Source organism: Oryctolagus cuniculus, chromosome 5 (genome assembly GCF_964237555.1).
Source record: "Oryctolagus cuniculus chromosome 5, mOryCun1.1, whole genome shotgun sequence".
In the NCBI taxonomy this organism is placed as follows: domain Eukaryota; kingdom Metazoa; phylum Chordata; class Mammalia; order Lagomorpha; family Leporidae; genus Oryctolagus; species Oryctolagus cuniculus.
Window position 1 is genome coordinate 59,310,827 of NC_091436.1, and position 25,193 is coordinate 59,336,019.

General features: G+C 43.0%; 1 protein-coding gene across 6 annotated transcripts in view; it reads left to right on the forward strand.

Annotated features, from left to right (window-relative positions):
- The first annotated feature begins 2,687 nt into the window (after window positions 1-2,687).
- LAMA4 (laminin subunit alpha 4) overlaps window positions 2,688-25,193 on the forward strand; it is a 150,444-nt gene continuing 127,938 nt past the window's right edge. For 3 of the 6 annotated variants that reach the window (XM_070073687.1, XM_070073688.1, XM_070073691.1), the window contains exons 1-2: window positions 2,766-2,900; window positions 3,069-3,404. In XM_070073687.1, coding sequence (XP_069929788.1) covers window positions 3,210-3,404 — 195 coding nt within the window. In that variant the 5' untranslated portion in view covers window positions 2,766-2,900; window positions 3,069-3,209. Of the gene's footprint in view, window positions 2,901-2,934; window positions 3,405-25,193 lie in introns of those variants that run through there. The other 3 variants (XM_070073690.1, XM_070073692.1, XM_070073689.1) reach the window with 3 other exon arrangements.

Below are 25,193 nucleotides of genomic sequence, written 5' to 3' on the forward strand. Positions count from 1 at the left end.
TGCCTCAAAACTAGCAATTGTACCTGCAGGAGGAAGATGAAGGGGAAAAATTAAGCATATGCTTAATCAAAAATTAAACGTTCTCAGATCTTAAACAAACACCCTCTTTGCTCAGGCATTCTTACAGAACCTGACCTGCTGGCAGGGAGAAGAGGTACCAGTTCAGTAAACAGCATCTGATTGACAGCTAAAAAACAGGATATAATCCTTCAGAAAACAAATACAATAAGTATGAGTGTGCCGAAGCATTCTGTACCTGAAGTCAGAATAATAAATATATTTCATGGTATTTCTTACAGATTTATTTATTTATTTATTTATTTATTTGAAGGGGTTGCAGAGAAAGAGAGAAAGACAGAGAGATCTTCCATCTGCTGGTTCGCTCCCTAAATGGCCCCAAAGGTCAGGGCTGAGCCAGGCCAAAGCCAGGAGTAAAGAGCTTCATCTCGGTCTCCCACATGAGGAACACTTGGGCCATCTGCTGCTGCCTTTCCCAGGCCATTAGCAGCAACAGCTGGGACACAAACTGGCTCCCATACAGGATGCTTGCATTGCAGGTGGCTTTACCTGCTGTGCCACAACACCAGCCCTATTTTTTTTTAATCATGATTAGGTCTTAGGACATGGCACACACCATGTGGTCATTTTTTTTTTTTTTATTTGACAGGTAGAGTTATACACAGTGAGAGAGAGAGAGACAGAGAGAGAAAGGTCTTCCTTTGGTTCACCACTCCCCAGCTCCCCAATTGGCCGCCAGGGCTGGCTATGCCGATCCAAAGCCAGGAGCCAGGTGCTTCTTCCTGGTCTCCCATGCAAGTGCAGGGGCCCAAGCACTTGGGCCATCCTCCACTGCCCTCCCGGGCCACAGCAGAGAGCTGGACTGGAAGAGGAGCAACCAGGACTAGAACCTGCACCCATATGGGATGCCGGTGCCGCAGGCGGAGAATTAACCAAGTGAGCCACGGCGCCAGCCCCAACACCAGCCCTATTTAACAGTATTTTTGATGTTCTTTTTACAGGGAGTATGGGACAGGAGAGTTGAGCATTATTGTTCTCAGGATCTAGTGATCTTCTTACCCAATATAAGTCACTAAAAATACCAACCAAACCATACATTTTTAAGTTCCTTGGCTTAATTAAGTAGGTAAGCCTACCATGTAGAAGAATGTATGTGGAAGAAGATGAACACAATGTAGCTTAATGGTTCCTTACAGACTATATTTATATCTTCAAGTGAAAATACCACAAACAGCATGGAATCCCAAAGAACTCTCTTCGCTTCTTCCAGCTTTGGCATTTTCAAAACACATTTTCTCATTCAATCTCAAGGACCTTCCCATCACTTTTACCTGAGCTGTGCTAATACTTCTGTTATTTCCCCATTGCCAAGGGTGTCTTCCAATACCCACTTTGCAGGATTATCACAAAGACAAGATTGAATGAGTAGTCCATGCAAAATTTTTGCCACACAGGAGGCACTCAACAAACAGGAGTGCCTCTCTCTCTCTCTCCTGCCTCTGAATTTGTGCATCTTTATTTTGCGAGTCTCAACGTGGTATAGATGTTAAGAAAGTTTGGAATCGGTGAGGCCCAGATTCAAACCTCACCTCAGCTTTCTACTAGGTGTGCGACCTTGGGCAAATATCCTACTCTCTCAGAACCTCTCTTTCTTCTATTATATAAAGAAAAAATAATAGCCCCACCCCCATGCCCCCAGCAGGGATACTGCGAGATTCACAATAACATTGGCCAAGTATCTAGCACATGATAGGCACAAAAGTGCAAAATAATCGTGGCTTGGATAACATGACTTAGGAAATGGATAACGCTTAGGTTGTAGGAAAACCCTTTCTTGCATGATTGTGATTTCAGACACCTAGGAACTTCCCTGGGTGTCATTGTCTGGTGTCTCACTGCATGTTTCCACTATGCATGGGTCTCAGGGAAATGCTTAAAGCCCCAGCAGGCAGCCAATGTCAACACAGGTACCTCTCAGCCTTGGCGGCCACAGCCAGTCTGCTGAAGTGCCCCTGGTCCAACTGTAGCCCAGCTACTTACTCCCAAAGCCTTGGAAAGCTTTCAGGATTCAGACAGATGCTGTAGGCTTGAGACTGCAGGCCAAGAGGAAGAGGTCGGGGCTGTGGGCAGTATATTTGACAGGCTCTTACACTGCAAGCCTTGTTTCAGGTCCCTCACAATGCACCTCTTTAGGCTGAAAACAAGATGTTCTTTGTAAATAAAAGTTCATGCATTTGAGTAATGAAGTCATTTTCCAGCTCTGTAGTGAAAGATATTCTTCTCCCAAGCCCCCTGGGTGTGGACTGTGGGCAGGAAGAGGGGTGTCCAGCCGCTCTCTCCAGACGAGATGGGAGCACAAAGAGGCAGCAGTCCCTCCCCAGCACACGAGAAAGTTTGCTCTAGAAAGCGGGCACCCTGCCCCTCCTGCGTCCTCAGAGCTCCTCTGCCTGCCTGGGGCTCTGGCCCGGATCCCCTTTTCCACCCACTTTCCTGCAAACCAGCGGGCCCACATAAAAGATTTAGATAACTATAAATGAAACATCCGGCACCTTGACTAAATAAATAAGACCTGGGAGGAAGCCACCGCAAAAGCTGAATATTCATCTGGCAGTCCTGGGGGGTATGGGAGGGGATCACTGGAAACCGGGCCCGGAGGGGAGGCAGCCAGGGAAAGGCCGACCTGGGTGTCAGAAAAGCAGCTTGGAGTGGGAGGGCCTGGCGGTGGAAGGTGAAAAGGGAGTGGCGAGGATGGGCGTGGGAAGGGAGCCGGAGCCGCGCGGCCCGCAGTCCTGACCCTGCCCGGGAGGAGGCGGCTGGAGCTCGCGGGGCTCCTCCGTTCCCCGCTACCTCCTTTGAATGCTGACTTCAGGCTCCGTCTCTCTGTAGGTTCTGGAGCCAGAGCCTCCGGGGTGGGGGAGGGAAGAGAGGGAGAGAGAGAAGATAGAGGGGAGGGAGGGAGGGAGGGAGGGAGGGAGGGAGAGAGAGAGAGAGAGAGAGAGAGAGAGAGAGAGAGAGACACGCTTACTCTCACTCTCCCTTTTTTGACGAAGTCGCTGCCGGGCTCCTCTCATCCGGACACCGCGGACGCAGGGACGGTGACCCACGCCAGGCTGCGCCGCACTCCGGGGGCCGCCGAAGAACCGCAGCCCGAGCGCCTCCCTGCAAGGAGCCCCGCTGCGGTCCGCGGAGGGATGGCTCGGGGCTCTGCCTGGCGCGCTCTCCTGCCTCTGTGGCTCGTCTGGGGCGCTGCCTGCTCCAGCGCGGCGTCGGGGGACGACGGAGCTTTTCCTTTTGACATTGAAGGGAGCTCAGCCGTGGGCAGGCAAGACCCGCCCGAGACGAGCGAGTCCCGCGTGGTTCCGGGACGCCTGCCGCCTGCTGTCGAGGTACAGTGTCCCTGCCACTAACACCCCTGCTGGGGCACCTGCGCCCCGCCACCCCTGCCGCACTCGCCCCTTTCTCTCTCCCCTCCCCTCTGCCGTGAGGGCTTCGGCTGGACTGACTAGGGCAGTTCAGAAACTGGAAAGAGTTTTACTGAGTTGATTTGGACGTGGTGTGTTGCAAAGTTGAGTCTTTGCAACTCAGAGTGGCTCAATGCATGCGTCCTCTCTGAGTCTCCTGCTGGGCTCTCACCTGGACTGCAGCAGCTGTCAGCGCCTGTGACTATTGTGTGTCCCACTGGAGGCATTTGGGCAGGGGCCACAGCACTTGCTCTGTCTGCCCGGTCACTGGCTTCCTGCTCCTCGTAGGGATGGAGGGCAGAACCGACCCTTTGTCTTGAAATAGACACAAGGTCTACAGCCCCAGGGCAGGCTTGAGGGGGTGAGGGACGCTGTTAGGAAACTACCCAGCAGACAGAGCAGAAACCTGCCATTATTCCAGAAGCAGAGTGAATCAGTCATCACCCCCAAATAAGAAGGATCAGGATGTGCGATGTGCGGTTGATGATACGTTCATCCCAACGACTTCTTCTGCTTGAACCTCTCAGGAGGGTTTAAGATGCAAACATAGCCAAAGCGTAGAAACTTGGCCAGGGTAGGTGAACCCAGAGTGATTTAAGAGCTCCCTGAGCCTAGAGAGACACCAGCAAGGCCAGTGCGTGGGAGATGCTAAGCAGGAGGAAAATGAAGTCACCTAAGTTCATGGGAAAGGAAGGAGGAATTGATCTGACAGCGCACGCATACACACACACACACACACACACACACACACACACATGCTATGGGTACAGCAACCGCACAACTGAAACAGTTACGCAAATCGACACTATTTCCAAAACCACCCAGCTCTGGACTATTGCTATTAACTCTACTTATTGTTGATATAGCTTCAATTGTTGATTATTAATGATTAAAAACAAGGCACATGGACATGGTCCTTCTTCAGAGTGAGGCCTACCCTGCTCCCTAAACTGGGAGGATGAGGAGGCCAGAGTTTCCCAAGTTCTCACTGTGGTGCAAAATGTAACCTCCATGAGAAAAAGGGGGCATGGCTATGGATCAACCTCCCACCCAGGCACTGGGGAGAGGCCAGACCAGGGAGACACCGCACAATGGAAGGCTGCCTTCTCTGCAGTCTTGGAATGAACTGCAGGAAAACGTCATCCCCACCTGTTGCTTTGAGCTTGGGAAGCCCCTGAGTGACATGCTTCACTTATGACTAAGATTGGCAGATAAAGTACAGAAGGCACAAATAAATCTGAATTTCAGATAAACAATGAATTTTGGCCATGTCTCAAATATTGCATAGAATATATCCGTAGTAAAAATTCAAATTTATCCAGGCATTTTTATTTTTGTTTAATCTAAAGAGACAAACACATACACAACTGGTTTTGTTGTTGTTCTTGTTAACTCCATCCTATAACACAAATTAAGAAAATAATTGTTTGCGTTTTAGGATACCTTAAAATTAGCAATTTCTTCTATGCTTGTGTATTCAGTGGAAAAATAGGCAGATGTCATAGCAGAGTGTTTAGATGGCAGGCTTTCAGCCAGATGGTCCCAAGTTAAATTTCAGACTCCTTGACCTATAGTTGCCTAAATTACAGATAAAGAAACTGAGGATTAAAGAAGCTATTGTTGTCTACTTCATACCTCATACAGTTGTGATAGTAAAATGAGATAAAACATAGAGGGTGCCTGATATAGTGCGATAGTGTGAGTGTTTTCATATGCTCAGGGTTATGACTGTAAAAATATGTGGATTGTAGGTCTAAAAGACACCCTTATTACTTTATGTTTTCAATGGTGTTATTTTACTCATTACTGCTCTAGCTCTGTTCGTCTGTTTTCTTCCAGCCAGCAACAATGTCCTGTAAAGAGTTAAATTTGTAGAATTGTCATAGTCTAATAGGTTCAAAATGTCACTTGAGGCCTTTGGTTCAGGGAAAAAGAAAGAAGATACTAGTTGTTCCAGGAAGGCCAAAGTATATGGTTTTGAAAGGGTGGGATTGATGTAATTATGTTCCCACTGCATATTTTCACATAATGCCTCCAGTTAGCCTGTGGTCCCATAGCAATCCCAACACCACACCAGCAGGTTTCCCATGCCTTTTATTGCCAGTAAGCAGACCTTGGCTCAAATATATTTGTGAAATTTAATAACATGGTACAACTACTTCACTGGATTGGTCCAGGAGATTGTGTGTGTGTGTGTGTGTGTGAGAGAGAGAGAGAGAGAGAAAGAGAGAGAGAGAGACCACAGACTTCTTATTTATGGGAGAGGTCCAAACTGTGGATGGGAGGATGTTCTAAAAATAGACTGGCTTTATTTGCATTGGATTGATATGAATGATTATTCCTCAATTCTCCTTCAAAGGGAAGGAAGACAAATACTAAGGCAAGCATGGGGCAGTGGGAGGTATTTGGCTAAGCGCCTGCCTGTGGTTCTCCCAAACTCCCTGATAGCAGGCTTTTGTCCTCCGCACCTCTGGGCCCTCAGCTAGAAACATGGACTCTGGCCTGCTGTGGTGCTTGGGGAAAGCTGAGCTACAGAAGTATGGCATACGCAGAGGAAAAGCGTGGAGATCACTGGCTGCCCAAGAAGGAAGCCCCTCCTTTCCTGGTGAAACAAGCCCAAGCCTCCCCAGGAGGCAAAGAATTTGAAAAGAGAAACACCCAAGGGTAGCTCTCAGCTGGTTATGAGGAGAATTTTCCCAATTTCTTTGTACTTTTTGACAAGCGATTTACTGAGACCATTATTGCTGGGTTTATGGGGAGAATAGTGATTCTCCATAGGTGAGTGTGGGCACTGGGGCGTCTAGGTTGTTTCAGTAAGCATCCTCATTAGTCTAATATTTCACATTTAAGAAAGGGATGTATGCTCATTTTATCACACACACTACAGCAAGTAAAGCTAGGCAGATCTCTGTCTCTTTTTTAAAAAAACATTTGTTTATTTTATTTGAAAGGCAGAATTACAGAGAGAAGGAGAGAGACAGAGAAACACAGAGTGAGAGAGACGGAGACAGAGACAAAGAGAGACAGAGACGACTTGGATCTGCTGGTTCACTCCCCAGATGGCCACAACTGCCAGAGCTGGGCCAGTCAGAAGACAGGCGCCAGAAGCCAGGGGCTTCATCTGGGTCTCCCACATAGGTAAAGGGCCCAGGCACTTGGGCCATCTTCCGCTGCTTTCCCAGGCACATTAGCAGGGAGCTGGAATGGAAGCGGAGCAGCCAGGAGTCTATCTCTTCTTGACCAATTAAAATTGGCAGAATCACTGAGGATGTGTGCAGCAATGGAGAGGAAGAACTACCTCCCCTCCATGGAGCCAGTACCACTATGTCCTTGGGAAGAAAGACTCTTGCTCATTGAAAATAAGTAGGAGTTAAACAAGGTCAAGAGCACTAGATTAGAGATTGACAGTGGTGGTTAGGAAGGAGCCACACACAGACTCTGAGGATTAGATGGGATAAGGATCCTGCTGAAAGGGCCAACTGGGAGGTGATGGAGGGGGACAGCAGTGCTGTCACTGCTTTGATAGACAGATGAGAAAATAAGGGAAATTATTGACCATACTGAACAAATTCATGTGAGAAAAGAAAACAGGACTTTATTTCCTAACAATACATTTTGCTGCTATTGTCATTACTGTTGTGTTAACTTCCCTCCAAGGAAACCTGACTGACCTGCTATTTTAAACCAGGCACTAAGAAGATCACTAGCTCTGCTGACTTCCCTGTTGATATGCAATCTCACTCCCCAACACATTGCTAGAGTCCCTGCTGTGGAGGGATTGAGGAACGGTTATTCAGACACTGTTTAGGTCTATTTCAATATCTGCTTTCTCTTTATTTTTCTTGGTCTCCTACTTTGAGAAGGGAGGCTACCATAAGGACCTCCAGTTACTGGCCTGGCCTGTCGTTCTATACTTCTAGTCCAACTATTTGACTAGGAAATTTGACTTTCCTGTATGCAGATATTATTTTATTCACTTTTCATTCAATGAGCAAGTTGGAAGCTTTACCTTGAATAGAGCAATAAAATAAGCACTAGGAGGGATTAAAAGAAGGTGTAGTCCCACACCTACCCTAAGAGATAAGCAATCTTAGAAAGAAAAAATATACATAGCCATCATATAAAGCAGAGTGAATTACCGTTCTGTAAGAGTGGCTACAAACTAGGTACCATGGAGGTAATGTTGGTAAAGGTTGACTCCAGATAAAGATCTGGAGTGATCAACAAACACCAAAGAAGTGTTTTAAATATGTATTTTAGAAGGATTGGAAAACAGTCATGGCAGTGGCTTGTCGCTGTCACTCCTTGAGTAGTTACCACCTGCTGGACAGTGATGGAAGCATTGCCCATGAATTGTTTCCTTTAACCTTTATTATAAGTGAATGGGACTGATATCATTATTAATTTACTTCACAAACATGGAAACTGAAGCACAGGCTGCCTACCTGCTCAGTGGCACAGCTAGGAAGGAGTACATAAAAGCAGTGCAGCTGTATAAGAGTGTCTAGAAAGAAATGACTGGTCAAATAGAAGTTTACCCAGGGAAAATTTCAGTCAGTTTGGGGATTTCTTAAAGTGAAGAAATAAAACATGCCATTCAAAATCTTTTATGCAGCACTTGCTACATGAGTAGCACACATTGTGTAAAATCTTAGGAATATCAATGAAGTGAGATAATTTCCTTTTCCCTTTCCTCTTTCCTTTTCTAATAACTGCTTTTTAAACTATTCATGTATAAAAGGAAAAAAGTAACACTTTGTTGATTTCTACTATGTCCCATGAAACTACATGTATTATCTAAATTAGTACTCAATAGTGAAAATTATACTCCTTTTAAAGATGAATAAATTGATGTTGATGATGGTAAACTTTGTCCAGGTTTCCAGATTCCATTCTATTTTCCCAGTTTACCAAAGGCTCTCCTGATAGGCAGTCATTTTTTTAACTGTGGAATTTTCTTGTATCCTATTTTCCTTTATAATCCAGCATGTTTCCTGCAGACGAGGCTACAGCCTACATTAGAATGCTGATTTCCATTAGCAGAGAATTCAAAGAGTACATCTAAAGAGTGCAGGCTTTACTGTATAGAATTTGTTATAAAATTTCTGGAAAATATAGAATCCCATTCCTTAGAGCACAAGAGTTTTCCAGTTCACTCAGAGGAAGTGGGAAGTGTTTTTTAATGTGATAAAATATAATCACCATAAATGTTATCAATTTAACCTTTTTCAGGTGTTCAATGACATTAAGTCCATTCACATTTTTATACAATCATCACCACCATCCATCTTCATAACTTTCTCATCTTCCACATGGAAATCCATTAAACAAGAATTTCCTATTAATACCCCCTCCCAGCCTTGGCAACCAACAATCTACCTTCTGCTTTCTGTCTCTATGAATTTGACTACTCTAGGTATCTCACATAAGCACAGTCATACAGTATTTATCATGGTGTGTCTGGCTTATTTCAGTTTTAGCGTAACATCTTCAGACTTTAGCCCTGTTGTAGCGTGTATTCAGAATTGCACTCCTTTTTAAGACTGAATACTATTCTGTGATGGGGCAGTCATTTGGTGTAGCAGTTAAAATGCCACTTGAGATGCCTACATTCTGCATCAGAGTACCTGGGTTCAAGTTCCAGCTCTACTCCCATTCCAACTTCCTGCTAATACACAGTTTACCTGGGACCTTACACTCATGTAGAAGACCTAGATTGAGTTCCCAGGTCCTGCCTTCATCCAGGCCCAGCATTGGTCCTTGTGGGCATTGGAGGAGTGAACTAGGGAATGAGAGATCTCTGTTTCTGTCTCTCCTGTGTCTTGCTGACTTTCAAATAAATAAAATAAAAATAAAAATTATTTTAGGAACAAATGTATCACATTTTGTTTATCCATTCATCTATCAATAGACATGAGTCATCGGGTTTATCTACCTTTTGGCTATTGTGAATATTGCTGCTATGAACATTGATGTACAAGTATTTGAGTCTCTGCTTTCAGTTCTTTGAAGCATATACCCAGAAAGGAAATTGCTGGGTGGTATGGTTCAGAGAAAGTTTTAAAATGTATATTCTTATAGTACAGTCAAAGGAATGCATCGTATGAGTTCTGGGGACCTAAATAACAGGAGAAGAAGGAAAGGGATGCCTCTTCCCAAAGGCCAGCTATCACTTTGGATGCATTGCCAGGTCTTTGGATGTTTTATTTTGCTTGTTTTTTGTTAAGTTGATTTATTGGTATTTATTTGAAAGGCAGAGCAACAGAGATAAAGACACAGATGCATAGAGGAGAGAGAGAAGAGAGAGAGAGAGAGAGAGAGTTCTTCCATGTACTGATTTACTACCCAAACACCTGCAACAACCAGAGCTGAACCAAACTGAAGCCAGGAATGAGGAACTCTAACAGGGTCTCCCACATGAGTAGTACGGACAGAACCATCATCTGCTGCCTCTCAGGTACATTAGCACGAAGCTAGATTAGAATCCAAGACTGGACTGGACCCCAGTCTCTCTGATGTGGGATATGGGTGTCCTGAGCAGTGGCTTACCCCATTGCACCACAATGCTTACTCTCCCCCACCCCTTTTTTTTCTTGTTTGACTTTTTTCAAAGGAAAAGAGAATCTGAATTCTTAAGTGAAATTGCTGACTCATTTTTTTTAATTCCCTGTAGGCTAAGTATATCTAAGGGCCAGATTCAGCCCAAGGGATATTTATTTGCAGCCTCTACCTTACAGTATTTGAAATTAACCTTTCCTCAGAAGCAGGATATGAGCTTATGGGCATATAGACGTGATGTGAGTTCCACTTCAGCTCTTTAACTTTGGACAAATTAATCTTTTGAGGCTCAGTTCCTTTGATTATAAATAATAGAAATTATTTTGCTTCACAAGATTGTTGTGAAAATTTAAATGAAAAAGTACAGCTACCTAAAACAAAATTAGCCCTCAGTTGTCTCATTCTGTCCCCATTTCCTTCTCTTCTATTATCTACATCTGTGTGTCAGTAAAGAATTATAGAATCTTGTTTAAAGTATTTTATTATCGAAATCTTTTTGTTCTGTGAATTTGATGACTTTCAATTTTTAAAATTTATTTGAGAAAAAGAGAGATACAGAGGGGCCCGGCGCCGTGGCTCACTTGGCTAATCCTCTGCTTGCAGCACCGGCATCCCATATGGGCACCGGGTTCTAGTCCCGGTTGCTCCTCTTCCAGTCCAGCTCTCTGCTGTGGCCTGGGAGTGCAGTGGAGGATGACCCAAGTGCCTGGGCCCTGCACCCGCATGGGAGACCAGGAGGAAGCACCTGGCTCCTGGCTTCGGATTGGCACAGTGCCGGCCGTAGCGGCCATTTGGGGGGTGAACCATGGAAGGAAGACCTTTCTCTCTCTCTCTCTCTCACTCTTTGTAACTCTACCTGTCAAATAAATAAATAAATCTTTAAAAAAAGAGAGAGAGATACAGAAATACAGAACTCTCGTCCATTGGTTCACTCCCCAAATGCTGCCAACTGCCAACTTGAGTCAAGAGGTGAAAGATGGGCACTCAGTCCAGGTCTCCCACTTGAGTGCAGGGACCTAACTACATTGGCTGTCATCTCTGCCTGCCAGGGTCCACATTAACAAGCATCTAGCATCCAGATGCTGGAGGTGGGTGTCCAAACCAGGCACTCCAATGCAGGACATGAGCATTCCTTTTTTTTTTTTTTTTTTTTTTTTTTTGACAGGTAGAGTTATAGACAGTGAGAGAGAGACAGAGAGAAAGGTCTTCCTTCCATCAGTTCACTCCCCAGATGGCCACAAAGGCCAGCGCTGCGCCGATCCAAAGCCAGGACCAGGTGCTTCTTCCTGGTCTCCCATGCGGGTGCAGGGCCCAAGGACCTGGGCCATCCTCCACTGCACTCCCAGGCCACAGTAGAGAGCTGGACTGGAAGAGGAGCAGCCAGGACTAGAACCCAGCACCCATATGGGATGCTGGCACCACAAGTGGAGGATTAACCAACTGAGCCACAGTGCCGGCCCCATGGACATGGGCATTCTAACTGGCAGCTTAATGGCTAGGTCAAGTGCCCACCCTGACTTTCAACTTTTGCTTACAAAATTACTGATTATCCAACATTGCAGAAGGAGGCTGTAGTTTAGTTTTATAATTCTTCTCTTTAATGTTCATTAAACAACCTTTCCTTAACAATTGACTGATCTGAACAGTTAAAAGAAATGAAGAGTTTTTTTAAATCTCTAGAAAAAGTAAACAAAACCCCATCACTTTTGACATGACAAAGACAATGATCTCTTTTTTTCACAAATCTTCTAATCAGATTTATCACAGTTTCTTGAAATAAATGTCAGAAATATTCCCCTCATTTAGGATGTTTCTTTGTTCATAGTAACCATATTTTATATAATAATGGTCAGGAATAATTGAGACATTTGATTGGTTATAAACCATTAAAATCAGATTGCCAGTGCATGCTTTGAGCTCAAAAACAGCATCTATAAATAACTATTTGTTTTCTAAAACAAATAAATCGCCTAGGTCTAGGTCCTTGAAATATAGTGACCATCCAGAAGAATATTTAAATTTCTACTCCTGTATTTCCAAAAGAGCAGCATTCTTTTTTTCAACTGTTTTTTCTTTTTTGTCCTAGTGTGGTAAAGTTAAATTCTGGGAAATGGTTTACTAAAGGGAAGTTTAACCACAGATGTTTGTAATTCCAACTTAAGTTTCCCATCAAAAGCCTTAATGAAATTCAGCTGCCAGCAGTTCAGCCCTGAATCTGAGTCTTTTTATCATGAGAAACTTGGGGGAAACAACATTCCAAGGATGAATGGTAGTGGGAAAATTTCCATATTCAAGCCCAAGTCCTCTGCATAAAGAAAAAACACATAAAGAAACAAGTTCTGTTATTAAAAAAAAAATCTAGGGGAGTGGTGAGCAGATGTACTCGGTATAAAATGCAAAATGATGTCTTTTCGCTCCCAGGACTTTTATGTTGTGTTTTGGCTGAAGCTAGAAATGCTGTGTTTCCTAAATGGAGTGAAGTATCTACAGTTATGACTCCATGAGAATTGGTGAGTTAGCGAAATCTCATTACATTAACAGCCTGTGCACTAGCACAAATCTCTTAGAGACTGGGACAGGAATCCATGCACTCATCAGCTAACAGGGCCCTTGAGCGTGGTACGGATTAAACTATCCCCTCCCTTAGCTGGAGCGACATGATTGTGTTAAAGGAAATCAGAGACTCTAGGGATCAAAGAGGTCTTCAGTAAAGCTGGCATTGAGGATGTGACTGCTACATGGAATACTGTTGTCTGTGTACAAAGTGCACTGCAGTATGTCATACTGAACTAAGCAGCTCTGGAAGCCAAATGTCAGCCCAAATGAATGAATAATATAGACAACCAGCTAGAGGCAAGAGACCTTTCTAATGAGCCTCAGATCTTGGAATGCTGAGACTCTAGAATCATCTAGAATCACAGCACAAATTCAAGGCTTAAAATCGTGGTAAGCTGCCTCTTCCACAGCAGCATTAGTCCACAGTGACTTTCAAGCTTCACGGTCATGGTGTTGTGTGTTTCCTCTTAATAGACAGTGATACAACTGGACAAGCTAAGCGTGCTCTCTTCCTGCTGATCTGCCATGAGTCCTGGGAGCAGCAGATTGGCTGTCTCAATCCCCATGTCCCAGATGAGGTGCTAAATGCTGGTTATTTGCAGGCTGGACAAAGTGTGGATGTTTGGAGACAGGCTGCTGTGTCAGCATATTGCATGAATAATCACCTCATTCTACGTTGTTCCCTGCAATTGCCCTTTCCTGGTCAATGCCAGTAGACACCTGAAATTCCATTCCTCAGAGACAAGCCTTGAGCCTCTGGTGCAGCACAGAATTCAGCACAGAGGAGACACATTTGGATGCAGAGCCAATGGGAGGTTATCATTAGATGTATACCTTGCAGGATGAAACAACAAATCAAGGAAGTCGGAGAGTGTTAGATCTAGAAAGGAAGTTTAGAGATTCAGCCCTCTTGATTTGTAGTTGAGGAGACTTAGCTGAGAGAGAGTGGAGGTTGGGGTGCTTCCTCCCAAGGACACAAAGCTTATTAGGGACTGGATCTTCTGACTTTTGGCCTTATGTTCTTTCTGATTGTTTCAGTGGACTTAATCATCCTTAGCATCGGAACCACAGGTCACGACATGAATGTGTCTAGATAGCTTTTAATGGGAAATTGTTTACTTCTAATATATGATTATCCACTTTATGCTTTATTGTTTTTATTTATCACTAAGATGAATTATCTGTAGGAGATTCTCACAGAATTAAATAGAGCTAGACTGCATTTGGAATTGACTACAATGGTCCTTGTCTTTGTCACTAACCACCAGATGATGTTTGTCAGGTCAAGTCCCTCACTTCCTGGCGCCTCAGTTTCTCTATATGAAAAACAACCACAGCAACCAAAACATGGTTACTTCTAGGGACAAAAGTCTACCATTGTCTAATAAACCAAGTGTATACAAGTTAAAGGGGACCTAAGTTAAGGAACAGAATCATATAGTAATAGTTGTCATCCTCATCAAAAACCTTAAGCTAATGGAGTCTAGAGCCTGAGGAAAACAGGTTCTTGAACTGCTGGGGAGAGTGGAGGGGGAAGCATTTTAATAGGGGTAATTTTCCCTGTTCCTAACTCCAGATATGGGGCTGATGATAACCTGCAGGTCAGGGCACCAGCCCGGCCATGGAAATGAGCCTATCCAAGGTGACACAGCAAGGGGGTTTCTGAGAAAGCATTAGCAACAAACACCTAAGTGTGTCTAAGGTGTGACCTATAAATGTTCCTGCCACCTACTTTTCTAGACTCTTCAGGATGACCCTAAACAGGAAACTCCACTACAGAAAGATAATAAAATATGACAATGGAAGAGACACACTACTAAGGGGAGACACAAGTCAGTTCATAATAGTTAAGTGCCAAGTGGCATAGGGTCCAGGGAGGAGACTGGGAGACAGACATTGATTCATTATAAGCACCAACTGAAATCATCACATTATATCACACAGAACACCATTGTCCACCAAATCATAATGATACTGCAAAGAAAAAGCCAAACTTGGAATCTGGCTCTAGATTGGGCAGGACACATCATTTGGAAGCAAATATCTTCGGTGAACTGGAAGCCAAAACTGTCAGTGTGTGAGGGAACCTGCCAAGGTGTGTGAATGCCCTAATTGTTGTTGGCTACAGGGAAGAGGGCTTTAAAACTTTGCTACTTATAGTGAGGTGCAAAGATGACAGCATGAGCCTCACCTGGGCATGTGTTAGGGCTACAGAATTTCAGGATCCTCTCTGTAGTCAGCATCTACAGCTTGAATTGGATATAGAGAAAATTGTAAACCCAGGAAAAGGAAGGTATTTTTTACGTAATTATGGAGAGTAGGGGCAAAAAAGTAAAGCCAAGCAAACCATGGTGAGGTTTGGTGGTGAGTGGGCTCACAGCTCACCCAGGTATAAGACACTAGCACTAAAAATTTAAAAAAGAATAAAAAAGCCCCAAAGCCAGCTGTTGTTCCAGGCCCCAGAAGGAGCTGAGAAGGTAATATCACTTCCTGAATACACAGCCTATGACATGCACAGATTAAGATGTTTTGAGAAAAGACATGGAATGACATAAAAGATTTTCAGCTGCCACTTAACCCTTCCCAGCATTGGTAGCCTACACACTGAGACAGGAAATGAGACCCCTGGAGACTCTGTATCCTTGAGGGAGGAGAGGCAGGGGAAGAGCATACTACGGAATTTGCTTGAAAATAGGATGTTGCTCAGACTCTTCTGAAAAGGGTGGGACAGTGATATTTTGGTTGCTAGCAAGGGAATCATCCTGATCAGGTAATGTGTCTCCAGGGAGTGCAGGATGTAGTGTGTAGAATGTAGTGTGAACTGAGAAGATAATGAGAGACGGAAGGGCCAATTTCCCAAAATGGGAACGGAAACAGTGTTCCTGCAATGGGCACTTTTCTAGAGGGTCTGATATCTGCAGGAATGTGCTTTCACATCATAATGTGTGCTTCCTTCTGTATCAGAGCAGGCATCCTGTACTCATGGCAGGCTCCAGGCCACACTGACACAGCCTCAACCCTGAGACTACTACTATATAACAGCCTTAAAGTACCCCTGTGCTCTAACCCATTGGTGTCAGTGTACTGGTTGATTCCCAAGATCCTTTTAACTTGAATAACTGAACTCTTGATTAGCACTTTCTGTGTCCATACTGTTCTAAGCATTTTATGAGTACTAGTAATTATTTTATTTTTCATCATAACCCTGTGAGAAAGGCAGTAATATAACCCAGATGAGGAAATTGGGTCATATAGCAGTTGAGTAACTTAAACCCATGGCTGGGAAATCTGGCTTCACACTCTTAACCTCTGGGTTGCAATGACCCCCATACCATCTGTTTCAAAATTCAGAGTGCCTCAGCAATAGCTCAGCTACCAAAGTTTCTCAGTTCCAACCAGGAAGGCAAGAGAGCTCTTAACAGATAATGAGCCTGTAAATAACATTTAAATTAGTGGTATGTTGAAGCTTTGACTTTCCTTTAAATTTTAAAGTTATAGAGTAAACTGCATCTACCATCTCAGTCACACTGGGAAGTTCTTCCTTAGACATGAGAGGAATAAAACTTGACACAAGTTCTAGATGTGTGTATAATTGTGGGTCTCCAGCTATGCTGCTCATTAATTTTTTAGTAGAGTTCCAAGTCTATTTTGTGGACCTACAACTTAAAAGAATTCAAAAAGGATGAGGAAAGAGCTTGAACTACAGTAAAAACAAGACTGCAGGGGAAGTGATTAGACAAAGTATGTCAATCACAGGAAAACCTAGTGAAGGTTTAGAAACAGTGTGCCTTTTAAACTGTTTCTCTACAAATTACAATAGAAAAAGAAAGGAAGTTGAGCAACAGAGAGGATTCAAGTCAGACCTAACAGAAACTTAGCCTTCTAGCTCCTTTTCTAGCTATTACCAAGCACTATATAGAACATGTCTGAAAAAAATGAGTTAACTCATTCAGCACAAGAGAGGAAGAGCCCAATTCTCAGAGGTACCATTCAAGACATCAGTGATTCTAACCGGGATGGACTCAAGCAGTCTGTGCCCTCCTGGACTAGGAGAATGCCTGTGACATTGGTCGGCTGTGAAATCCATTGTAAACTGGAACGCAGGGGTGGTGGTGGTGAGGGGTGTATCAAAGTGCTTTAAATTCACACATTTTACTATTTCTCTTCTTCCTCCAGCCTTGCATTTTGAAACATTTCATCTGCTGTTTTAGCCAGATAAGGCTGCTAATACCCTAGACTGGGTGCGGTATTAGCAACAGACACAAATTTGTTTTCTCTCAGTTCTGGAGACCAGAAGTCCAAGAGCAAGGTGCTGGCAGGGTCAGCTGGTGAGGACTCCCTTCCCGGCTTGCAAATGGCCACCTTCTTGCTGTGTCCTTACATGACCTTTCTTCTGTAAACACGTGGAGAGTTAGGACTCTGATAACTCTTCCTCTTCCTATAAAGAAAACAGTTTTATTGCATTGAAATCCTTTCCTATGCTCTCATTTAACCTGTATTATCTCCTCAGAGGTCCTACCTACAAATATAGTCATATTGGGGGTTACAGCTTCAACATATGAAACGTGAGGAAGCATATTCAGTCTATAGCATCTATCAAATGAAATATATTGAATAGTAACTCATTTTTAATCAAGCAAAGTAATGCATAACTGCAAAGTAAAACTTCTGATAAATAACTTAATCAGTGATATCACTCTATTTTAAATAAGACCAAAAGAAAAATTTATCATTTACTTTTTTTTTTTTTTTTTTTGGACAGGCAGAGTGGACAGTGAGAGAGAGACAGACAGAGAGAAAGGTCTTCCTTTTTCCATTGGTTCACCCCTCAATGGCTGCTGCGGCCGGCGCGCTGCGGCCGGCGCACTGCACTGATCGGAAGCCAGGAGCCGGGTACTTCTCCTGGTCTCCCAGGCGGGTGCAGGGCCCAAGGACTTGGGTCATGCTCCACTGCACTCCCAGGCCACTGCAGAGAGCTGGACAGGAAGAGGAGCGACCAGGACAGAACCGGCGCCCCGACCGGGACTAGAACTCGGGGTGCCGGCACCGCAGGTGGAGGATTAGCCTATTGAGCCGTGGCACCGGCCTATCATTTACTTTTAGTTATACATTTTTATGGATATGTCACTATTATATTTAATCCTATATTTTTGAAATATAGAAAATAGTATGTCAGGTCTTATATTACCACCTTATTGTATTCCTTAGGTGTCCAGGTACATCTGATTGACCCACACCAACATTTTTTTCTCTCTTATTTAGCAAAAAGGTACCTGTTCTCTCAGCAACTGCCAGTATCCTACAAAGATGAATAAAATTCATCAAAAGAGATAAGACATGTACACTGGTGATGTTATACAACTAAATTGTTATAAAAATTATTGAAGACTTTAGAAGGAACGTTTACTCTTGGTGGGAAACGCCCTGGTGACTTCATAGAAAAGGTGGTTTTTTTTTTTTGTTTTGTTTTTGTTTTTGTTTTTTTTGTTTTTTTGACAGGCAGAGTTAGACAGTGAAAGAGAGAGACAGAGAGAAAGGTCTTCCTTCCGTTGGTTCACTCCCCAAATGGCCACTATGGCCAGCTCTGCACCGGTCTGAAGCCAGGAGCCAGGTGCTTCCTCCTGGTCTCCCATGCGGGTGCAGGGCCCAAGCACTTGGGCCATCCTCCCCTGCCTTCCCGGGCCACAGCAGAGAGCTGGACTGGAAGAGGAGCAACCGGGACAGAATCTGGTGCCCCAACTGGGACTAGAACCCAGGGTGATGGCACCGCCGGCAGAGGATTAGCTAAGTGAGCAGCGGCACTGGCCGAAAGGTGGGATTTCAGTTGAATCTTCGAGGAAAAGAAAGCAAACTTGGGGAATAGAATGAGTGAGGGCAAAGAGACAGGATTTCTTTTAAGAGAGAAATAGTCCCAGTTGGTACTGGACAACAAGGAAGAAATGAAGATTTCAGAGCAGATGGGAAACACAATGAGAATTGTGCTTTGTCAACATGAATCTGGAAACAGGCTACTGAATTGGTCGGTAGGCAACAGAGAGCCTGAATGAGGATAACCTATGTCATGCATTGGTGACTGTCCAGGAGAGAGCAAGAAGGACCTGCATTTGGTTGATGGCCAGTAGCCTAGAAAAGAGAGAACAAATGTTGGGATCATTGCCAAGGTTCTACCAAGCTGACAAGGATAAGGGAGAAATCAAAGATGCTGCTGATGTTTATAGAGATTTGTTAAATCATGGGAAAAGTCTCTGCAGGGACCTTTTAACTTCAGACCTACTAAATTAGAGACTTTCAGGCTGGGACTCTGTGGACATGCTTTGGATTCGATGTGGGATGGAGAGGGGAGGGTGAGCAGCAAGGGGCTGTGACCTTACTTCCTTCAACCGGGGCATCTTCATTTTTATTTGTTTTATGGATGAACTCACATGAAATTTCAGATTTTTTTAAAAAATTTCCCTGCTCTAAAATATTTGGGAATCACTATGCTGGAGCTTCTCAAATTATTATTCGAAATCAAGACAAGTCTCCAAAATATTACCCTAAATCTTATTCAAATCAGTGTCTCGGAGGAAGTTTCCCAGCCATATACACACTTGCCTTGGGCCAGCACACGTTACTGATTGCACAGAGATACTGATGCCCTGAGCACCTCTGCAACAGCTCCAAACACGAGCTAGAAATATTTAAACAATTGGTGCTCTCCTGAAAGATATTTTTATGCTTCCTGTTCCCTGTCTGATGATATTTTTGGCCATATCCTAGGAATTTAGGAAATTGCACTTTTGTCTTGGTCATCACCTGGGAGTGCTAAGGGAAACAACGAAGGAGTTTTGGGGAGAGGTTAAGGTAGTAGTGCACAGACCAGATAACCACTGTCTATCTTCTGATCCTTATAGGATCAGCCAGACGATCAGAATTCATTTTTCTAAAGCAATTACTCTATCACAATGAGTATTTTATTACCTTAAGAGGCAAACCACAGTTTCTTACCTGTATCCTGAGCACAAAAGACAGCTCTCTGTCTTACTCTGCTCTCCCCATCACATTCTATCTGTGCTGAAGCCATTTTCATGGCCTCCAAAGGCCAAATGGCTTCTGTTATGAATGTTATGTCTATGGAAATGGAGATAATAAACAAAAAGGCTTTTCTTTATTTGAATAAAAAATGGCACCATAAGCATTTTGAAGTGTCAGTAAGGCAAGCATTATTTTGCTTTATAAAATGTGCAGTATACCTAGGAAGAACTGATCTTTAATGATTTGGGAAGGCCTCCTGTAAATTTCTCAATCCACAGTTTGAAGAGTTTGGCTTTTAAAAAAACTATTGATACTGATTTTGGACAAATGTTATTCACAACTGCCAACTATTGGAAAATCCAATGACTACTAACTCAGTTGGAAAACAATATTAATATTTACAAAGCTTTATGGCTTACCAAGTGTTTTCCTACATATTTACACCTTTAATATCCCCAAATATAGAATAAATTAGGCAGACCAATGGTTAGTAATCTAATTTATAAAAGGCATTGGGATACTAAATGATTAGCTGAAGTCTCCTAGCAAGTAACCTTACTGGGAAAGGAGGAAGTTTGGTAAAATCCATCTAGGAAGAGCCTAGAAATAATTGTGCTGCTAATTCATTGAAGAGGAGGAAACTAGAGCCAGAAATTGAGTTACTTCCTCAGTGTCCCACAGAGAATGTCTAGAACTGGAACACAACCAAGTCTCCTGGCTTTGAGAACAGCCCTCTTTCCCTACTGCATCACAGAGCATGGATGCCATCAAAGGAATATATAATGGTGGTAGGGAGCACCTGGAAATCTGTGTTGGCACATTCAGTGAGCTGTATCAGATGGCAGCATGTCCGTCTTTATCTTCTGGTTGTGTCTTATGTGGCCATTTGGGTCTTGAAACTAAGTAATTAAATCACGAAACATTGGAAGTTCTCTTGGTCTTTGGACATTTTATTAATCTCAATTTTAAATTGAATTTATAACTATATCATTCATCCCTTTTCTATCATTTCAGAAATTTTTACTATATGACTATCAATCTCTTGAACCATGAGCTCAGCACCTGCACTAAAAAAGTAAGAATTCAATTGCAATAAGATATCAGAATTTCTGGTTAGAGTTTTCCAGTGGTCGCATAAAAATAAACAACACATCTTTGATTTTAAAAGGAAGAGAGAAAGATCTATTTAAAAAATAGCAATAATCCTTTTATTTGAAAACAATTGAAGAGCTAATTTTTAAAATTCCCAGACCACATCATGTCTGGTGACCTCCTTCACAGAATAAGGTTTGCCACATGACTTTCAGGAATTTTTCTATCATGTAGCAAAACAAACAATGAAACATGAGGAATTAATCAAGAAAATAAAATATGTGCTCACACCAAACGGGTCTATCTGGCAGTTGTACCCCACTGTGATTTTCCTGATCTGCTTTATAACAAGCCTGAGTTTCAGCATCTCTGGTTTTACATGGAGAGCTTTGCCACTGCTGATTTCAAAGCCTAGTCACCCCAGTCTTCAACAGCAAGGTTGTATAGAATACCTATTCCTCAAAGAAAATCTTGGCAGAACTGTAGAGCACTGTGGTATATTACAGAGACTTTTCTGTGAATAGCTTCTCCAACGTGCCCTGAACCTACTAGAGGACAAAGAATTAGGTGGAGGAAGGAGGTACTCAGCAAAATCTGAAGGTCTTTGGAAGGCAGGACGGCTCCAACCTGCTACTCTTTCCATGGTTCATTTTCAACATAGCGGGTGTTGTCATGCTTCCCTCTCTTCCCAGTCTTTGAATGTGAGAAGGATCCTCATACTGAAACCTTACAAAATCAGAGTAATCTCCCTAATCGCAAACAGTGTTCATGTAGATGAAGAACATTTTCCTCTGGCTTGTGTTTTTGAACATGCAGTAGCAAGCATTTTGGTATTTTTTTTCTGTGGAACATTTTTTTCCTGCTCTTCCACTCTATTATCTTAAAAACCGTGGACCTTTATTTTAGCTGTTAGACATTATATCTTCATCTCAGATTATCTAAACTATTTTTATTTTCATTTGATTATAATCTGTTTTTTAATCTGCTAATATAAGGTCATATTCATCTAGAAAAAAGTGCTTTGTCCTTGAAGCTATGAATCAGCATGAATTTCCTTTGGGGTTCAAATCTTCCAAGAAATTTATAAAACTAAACTAAAATATAGTCAAAGCTTTAAATGAGAACAATTGTTTGCTGTATTTCAGCTACTCAGTAACTAGGCTACTAAGAGTAGAGTGAGTTTTTTTAAATAATTATTTTATTTATTTGAAAAACAGGGTTACAGAGAGAGGTAGAGAGAGAGAGAGGTCTTCCACCTACTGTTTCATTCCCAAAATGGCCTCAAGAGCTGGAGCTGAGCTGATCCAAAGCCAGGAGCCAGGAGCCTCCTCCGGGTCTCCCACAGGGGTGCAGGGGCCCAAGAACTTGGGCCATCTTCTGCTGCTTTCCCAGGCACATTAGCAGAGAACTGGATTGGAAGTGGAGCAGCCAGACTCAAACCAGTGCCCATATGGAATGCTCCCGCTGTGCCACAGCACTGGTCCCCAAGAGTAGAATGTTGTAAACCAAGTGGTTTTTTTCTTTACCTCTTGATAGGCACTAAATCAATTAAATCAAACTTATACTCAAAGAGCTACCAAACCAAGTGTTTCCACCATTGTCTTGCTCCAGCTCACACTGGATAAAATGCACCAGATGGCAGAATGAAAAAGGATAAAATTGGCCAGCGCCGCAGCTCACTAGGCTAATCCTCCACCTTGCGGCGCTGCCACACCGGGTTCTAGTCCCGGTCAGGGTGCCGGATTCTGTCCCGGTTGCCCCTCTTCCAGGCCAGCTCTCTGCTGTGGCCCAGGAGTGTAGTGGAGGATGGCCCAAGTCCTTGGGCCCTGCACCCCATGGGAGACCAGGAGAAGTACCTGGCTCCTGCCATCAGATCAGTGCGGTGCGCCGGCCGCAGCGCGCTGGCTGCGGCGGCCATTGGAGGGTGAACCAACGGCAAAGGAAGACCTTTCTCTCTGTCTCTCTCTCTCACTGTCCACTCTGCCTGTCAAAAAATAAAATAAAATAAAATAATAAAAATAATAAAATTAAAATACTCTTTTTTCACAGTTGAGTGACATTCTCCTTCCAAAATTCTTAACTTTCAAACCGCAGAAGAGTAACTCATGGGATCTTGATGCCCACAAAGAATTAACAAGATTTCCAGCTATGCCTCATACTTATTTCAGGGATTAGGGCACGCCTCCAATGTTATCTCAAATGTGTGGAGACACAGTGGGATGTCCGAGTGAGTAGTAAGCTAGATGGTTGTTGGGGATGTTGCACAAGTTTAATGGCTAGTATTAAACTAATCCTTCCAAAGAAAGTCCCAGCAAGTAGAAAAAAGTAAATCCATTTGGTATTATTAAGAAAGATTACCAATAGTGGAGAATGCCTACGTTGAGCAATGAAATAACAGACCCATTACAACTTTGAGCCTTTGTACCTTACGGGCAGTAACTATAAACTGCTCTATGATTTCCAGCCTTCCAGCTTCAACTTACCCTCTACAAACTCTGCACAAATGCCACCTCCCTCAAGGACCCATGCTTGATCCCTCCCAACTCCAGGTTATAAGTAATCTCTCCCTCCTTTATTTTCTGAGCATTTCTCTGCACCTCTCATTTTATTTTGAATCTTTGCTCTTTCTTCTGTATATCACAGTAAGTTACAAACACACTTGATGAGCTCACACCAAACTGCAGGCCAACAGGGTCCATGATTCACCTTCTGATTCCCCAAATTACCTGTGCAAGTATCTTTAGTATAATTGGTACTCACGAAAAAAGAATTGCTTGTACATTCTTCAGTCATTTGTTAAATGCCTGCTTTGTGCCAGACCCCACACTGGGCCCCCATAAACACTAGTATGATGAACTGACTAAATGACCATAGCCAAGACTGAAAGCCAGCGTGGTGCCTGGTTTTCTGTTTGTGGCATGTGGACATTCTGATATAACTCTAATGCCTCAGTCAGTATTGGGCTGGACATCAACAGTGAACCATGGCGCCCCTTGGCTGCTCATTCCAGGAGCTCTGCACTGCAGGCGAGAATGCCTTTTAAGCTAAAAGCTTTGTCTTTCCCACTGTATATGGAAAAATTGACTATGCACTTTCATGGAGAAGGTCTAGCTTAGAAATGTTTATATTGGAACAAGCCCCATCTCTAAATCTGGGCTTGTTACTGAATGGTATTTTGTTTCCTTGGATCAGGGAAGGGGTCTGGAAACATCTGTAACTGAAGTATTGTTTTAAAATCAGCAGAATTTTCCCCCCTCAAGTGACAGATAACAGAATTGCTTTAAATCAAACATTCTCAGCCTTCCCGATCCATTTCCTTTCATAAATGTGCATCATTTTGTTGTCATTAAAATGGCAGTGCAAGGACTGGATTTGCAGCATATCAGGCCTTGTCATCTCGCCTGTAGACATTTTCTTTTCACTTCGGTCTGTGTACTTCTTCTTCCCTTTTATGCGCATACCAAAGCAGAACAGCTATCTGGATCACAACAGCTGTTTTGGGGCAAAATTTCAAAGCAGTAAACAGATGACAGATTGTAAAATGCATCTGAACTATCCTCCAGAGTTTTTACTAATAAGAAATGTGCAGATTATTTATGCCACTTATGAATTATGCCACTTATGAATGAAATAAACATGTTAACTAAATAGTATTTTGCAAAAATCCCAAGATGAAATCTTAGGGGAGAGAAGTAAAGGAGAAAATTCATAGGAAATATTCTCAAATAACATGAAAAGGATAGAAGTGCTATAGCAGTTTTGAATCTCATTCATGTTCTAAAAATGGAATAAATTACATATTACAACATGATATTATCATTAAAAGTTTTAAATAAATATTTGCCACTTCTTGAGAAGATTTTTGTTTCATTTTGTTTTAAATTAGCTTCCAAGATTATAATCAGGGGGTGTTCAGAATGATAACACATTTGTCTTGCTCTCTTTAAGCAGCTGGTGCTTAGTATATTTGCTTATTTATGAACTATTGGAAACTGTCCCTATCACCAGAGTCCCTGAACCAGACTGCCCTTCTGAAATACTCGATCCTTGGTTTGAAGATCCTTTCTCAGTACATTAGGTGCTTGACACATGGTAGATGAACAGATAACTGTTAAGTTAATCCTAGCCCCACATTTCACCAATAAGAACGTGAGGGGTAGAGTTTCATTGTTATTTCTATTATAAAACACATTAATGGCAGAGTAGAAGCTGAACACACATCCTAAATTTGGAGTCAGCCACAGTCCCTCTGTGAAATCTATCCTCCCTTACTGTTTTAAGGAAAAGGTGTTGGTTTCATAGCTCAGTCAAATGTGTAATATTGGTATTTTATTAGTACAATTTATGGCCCTTAGTGTTCCTATTAGGTGCAACCACATGAATGTCAAGCTGCCATGCATTTTGCCTGATTAAACATCTGCTCCTGATACAGGAGGGGAAGCACCTGCACACCCTGGTGCATATTACACCAAGGGCATCCTTTTCCAGGGCCCA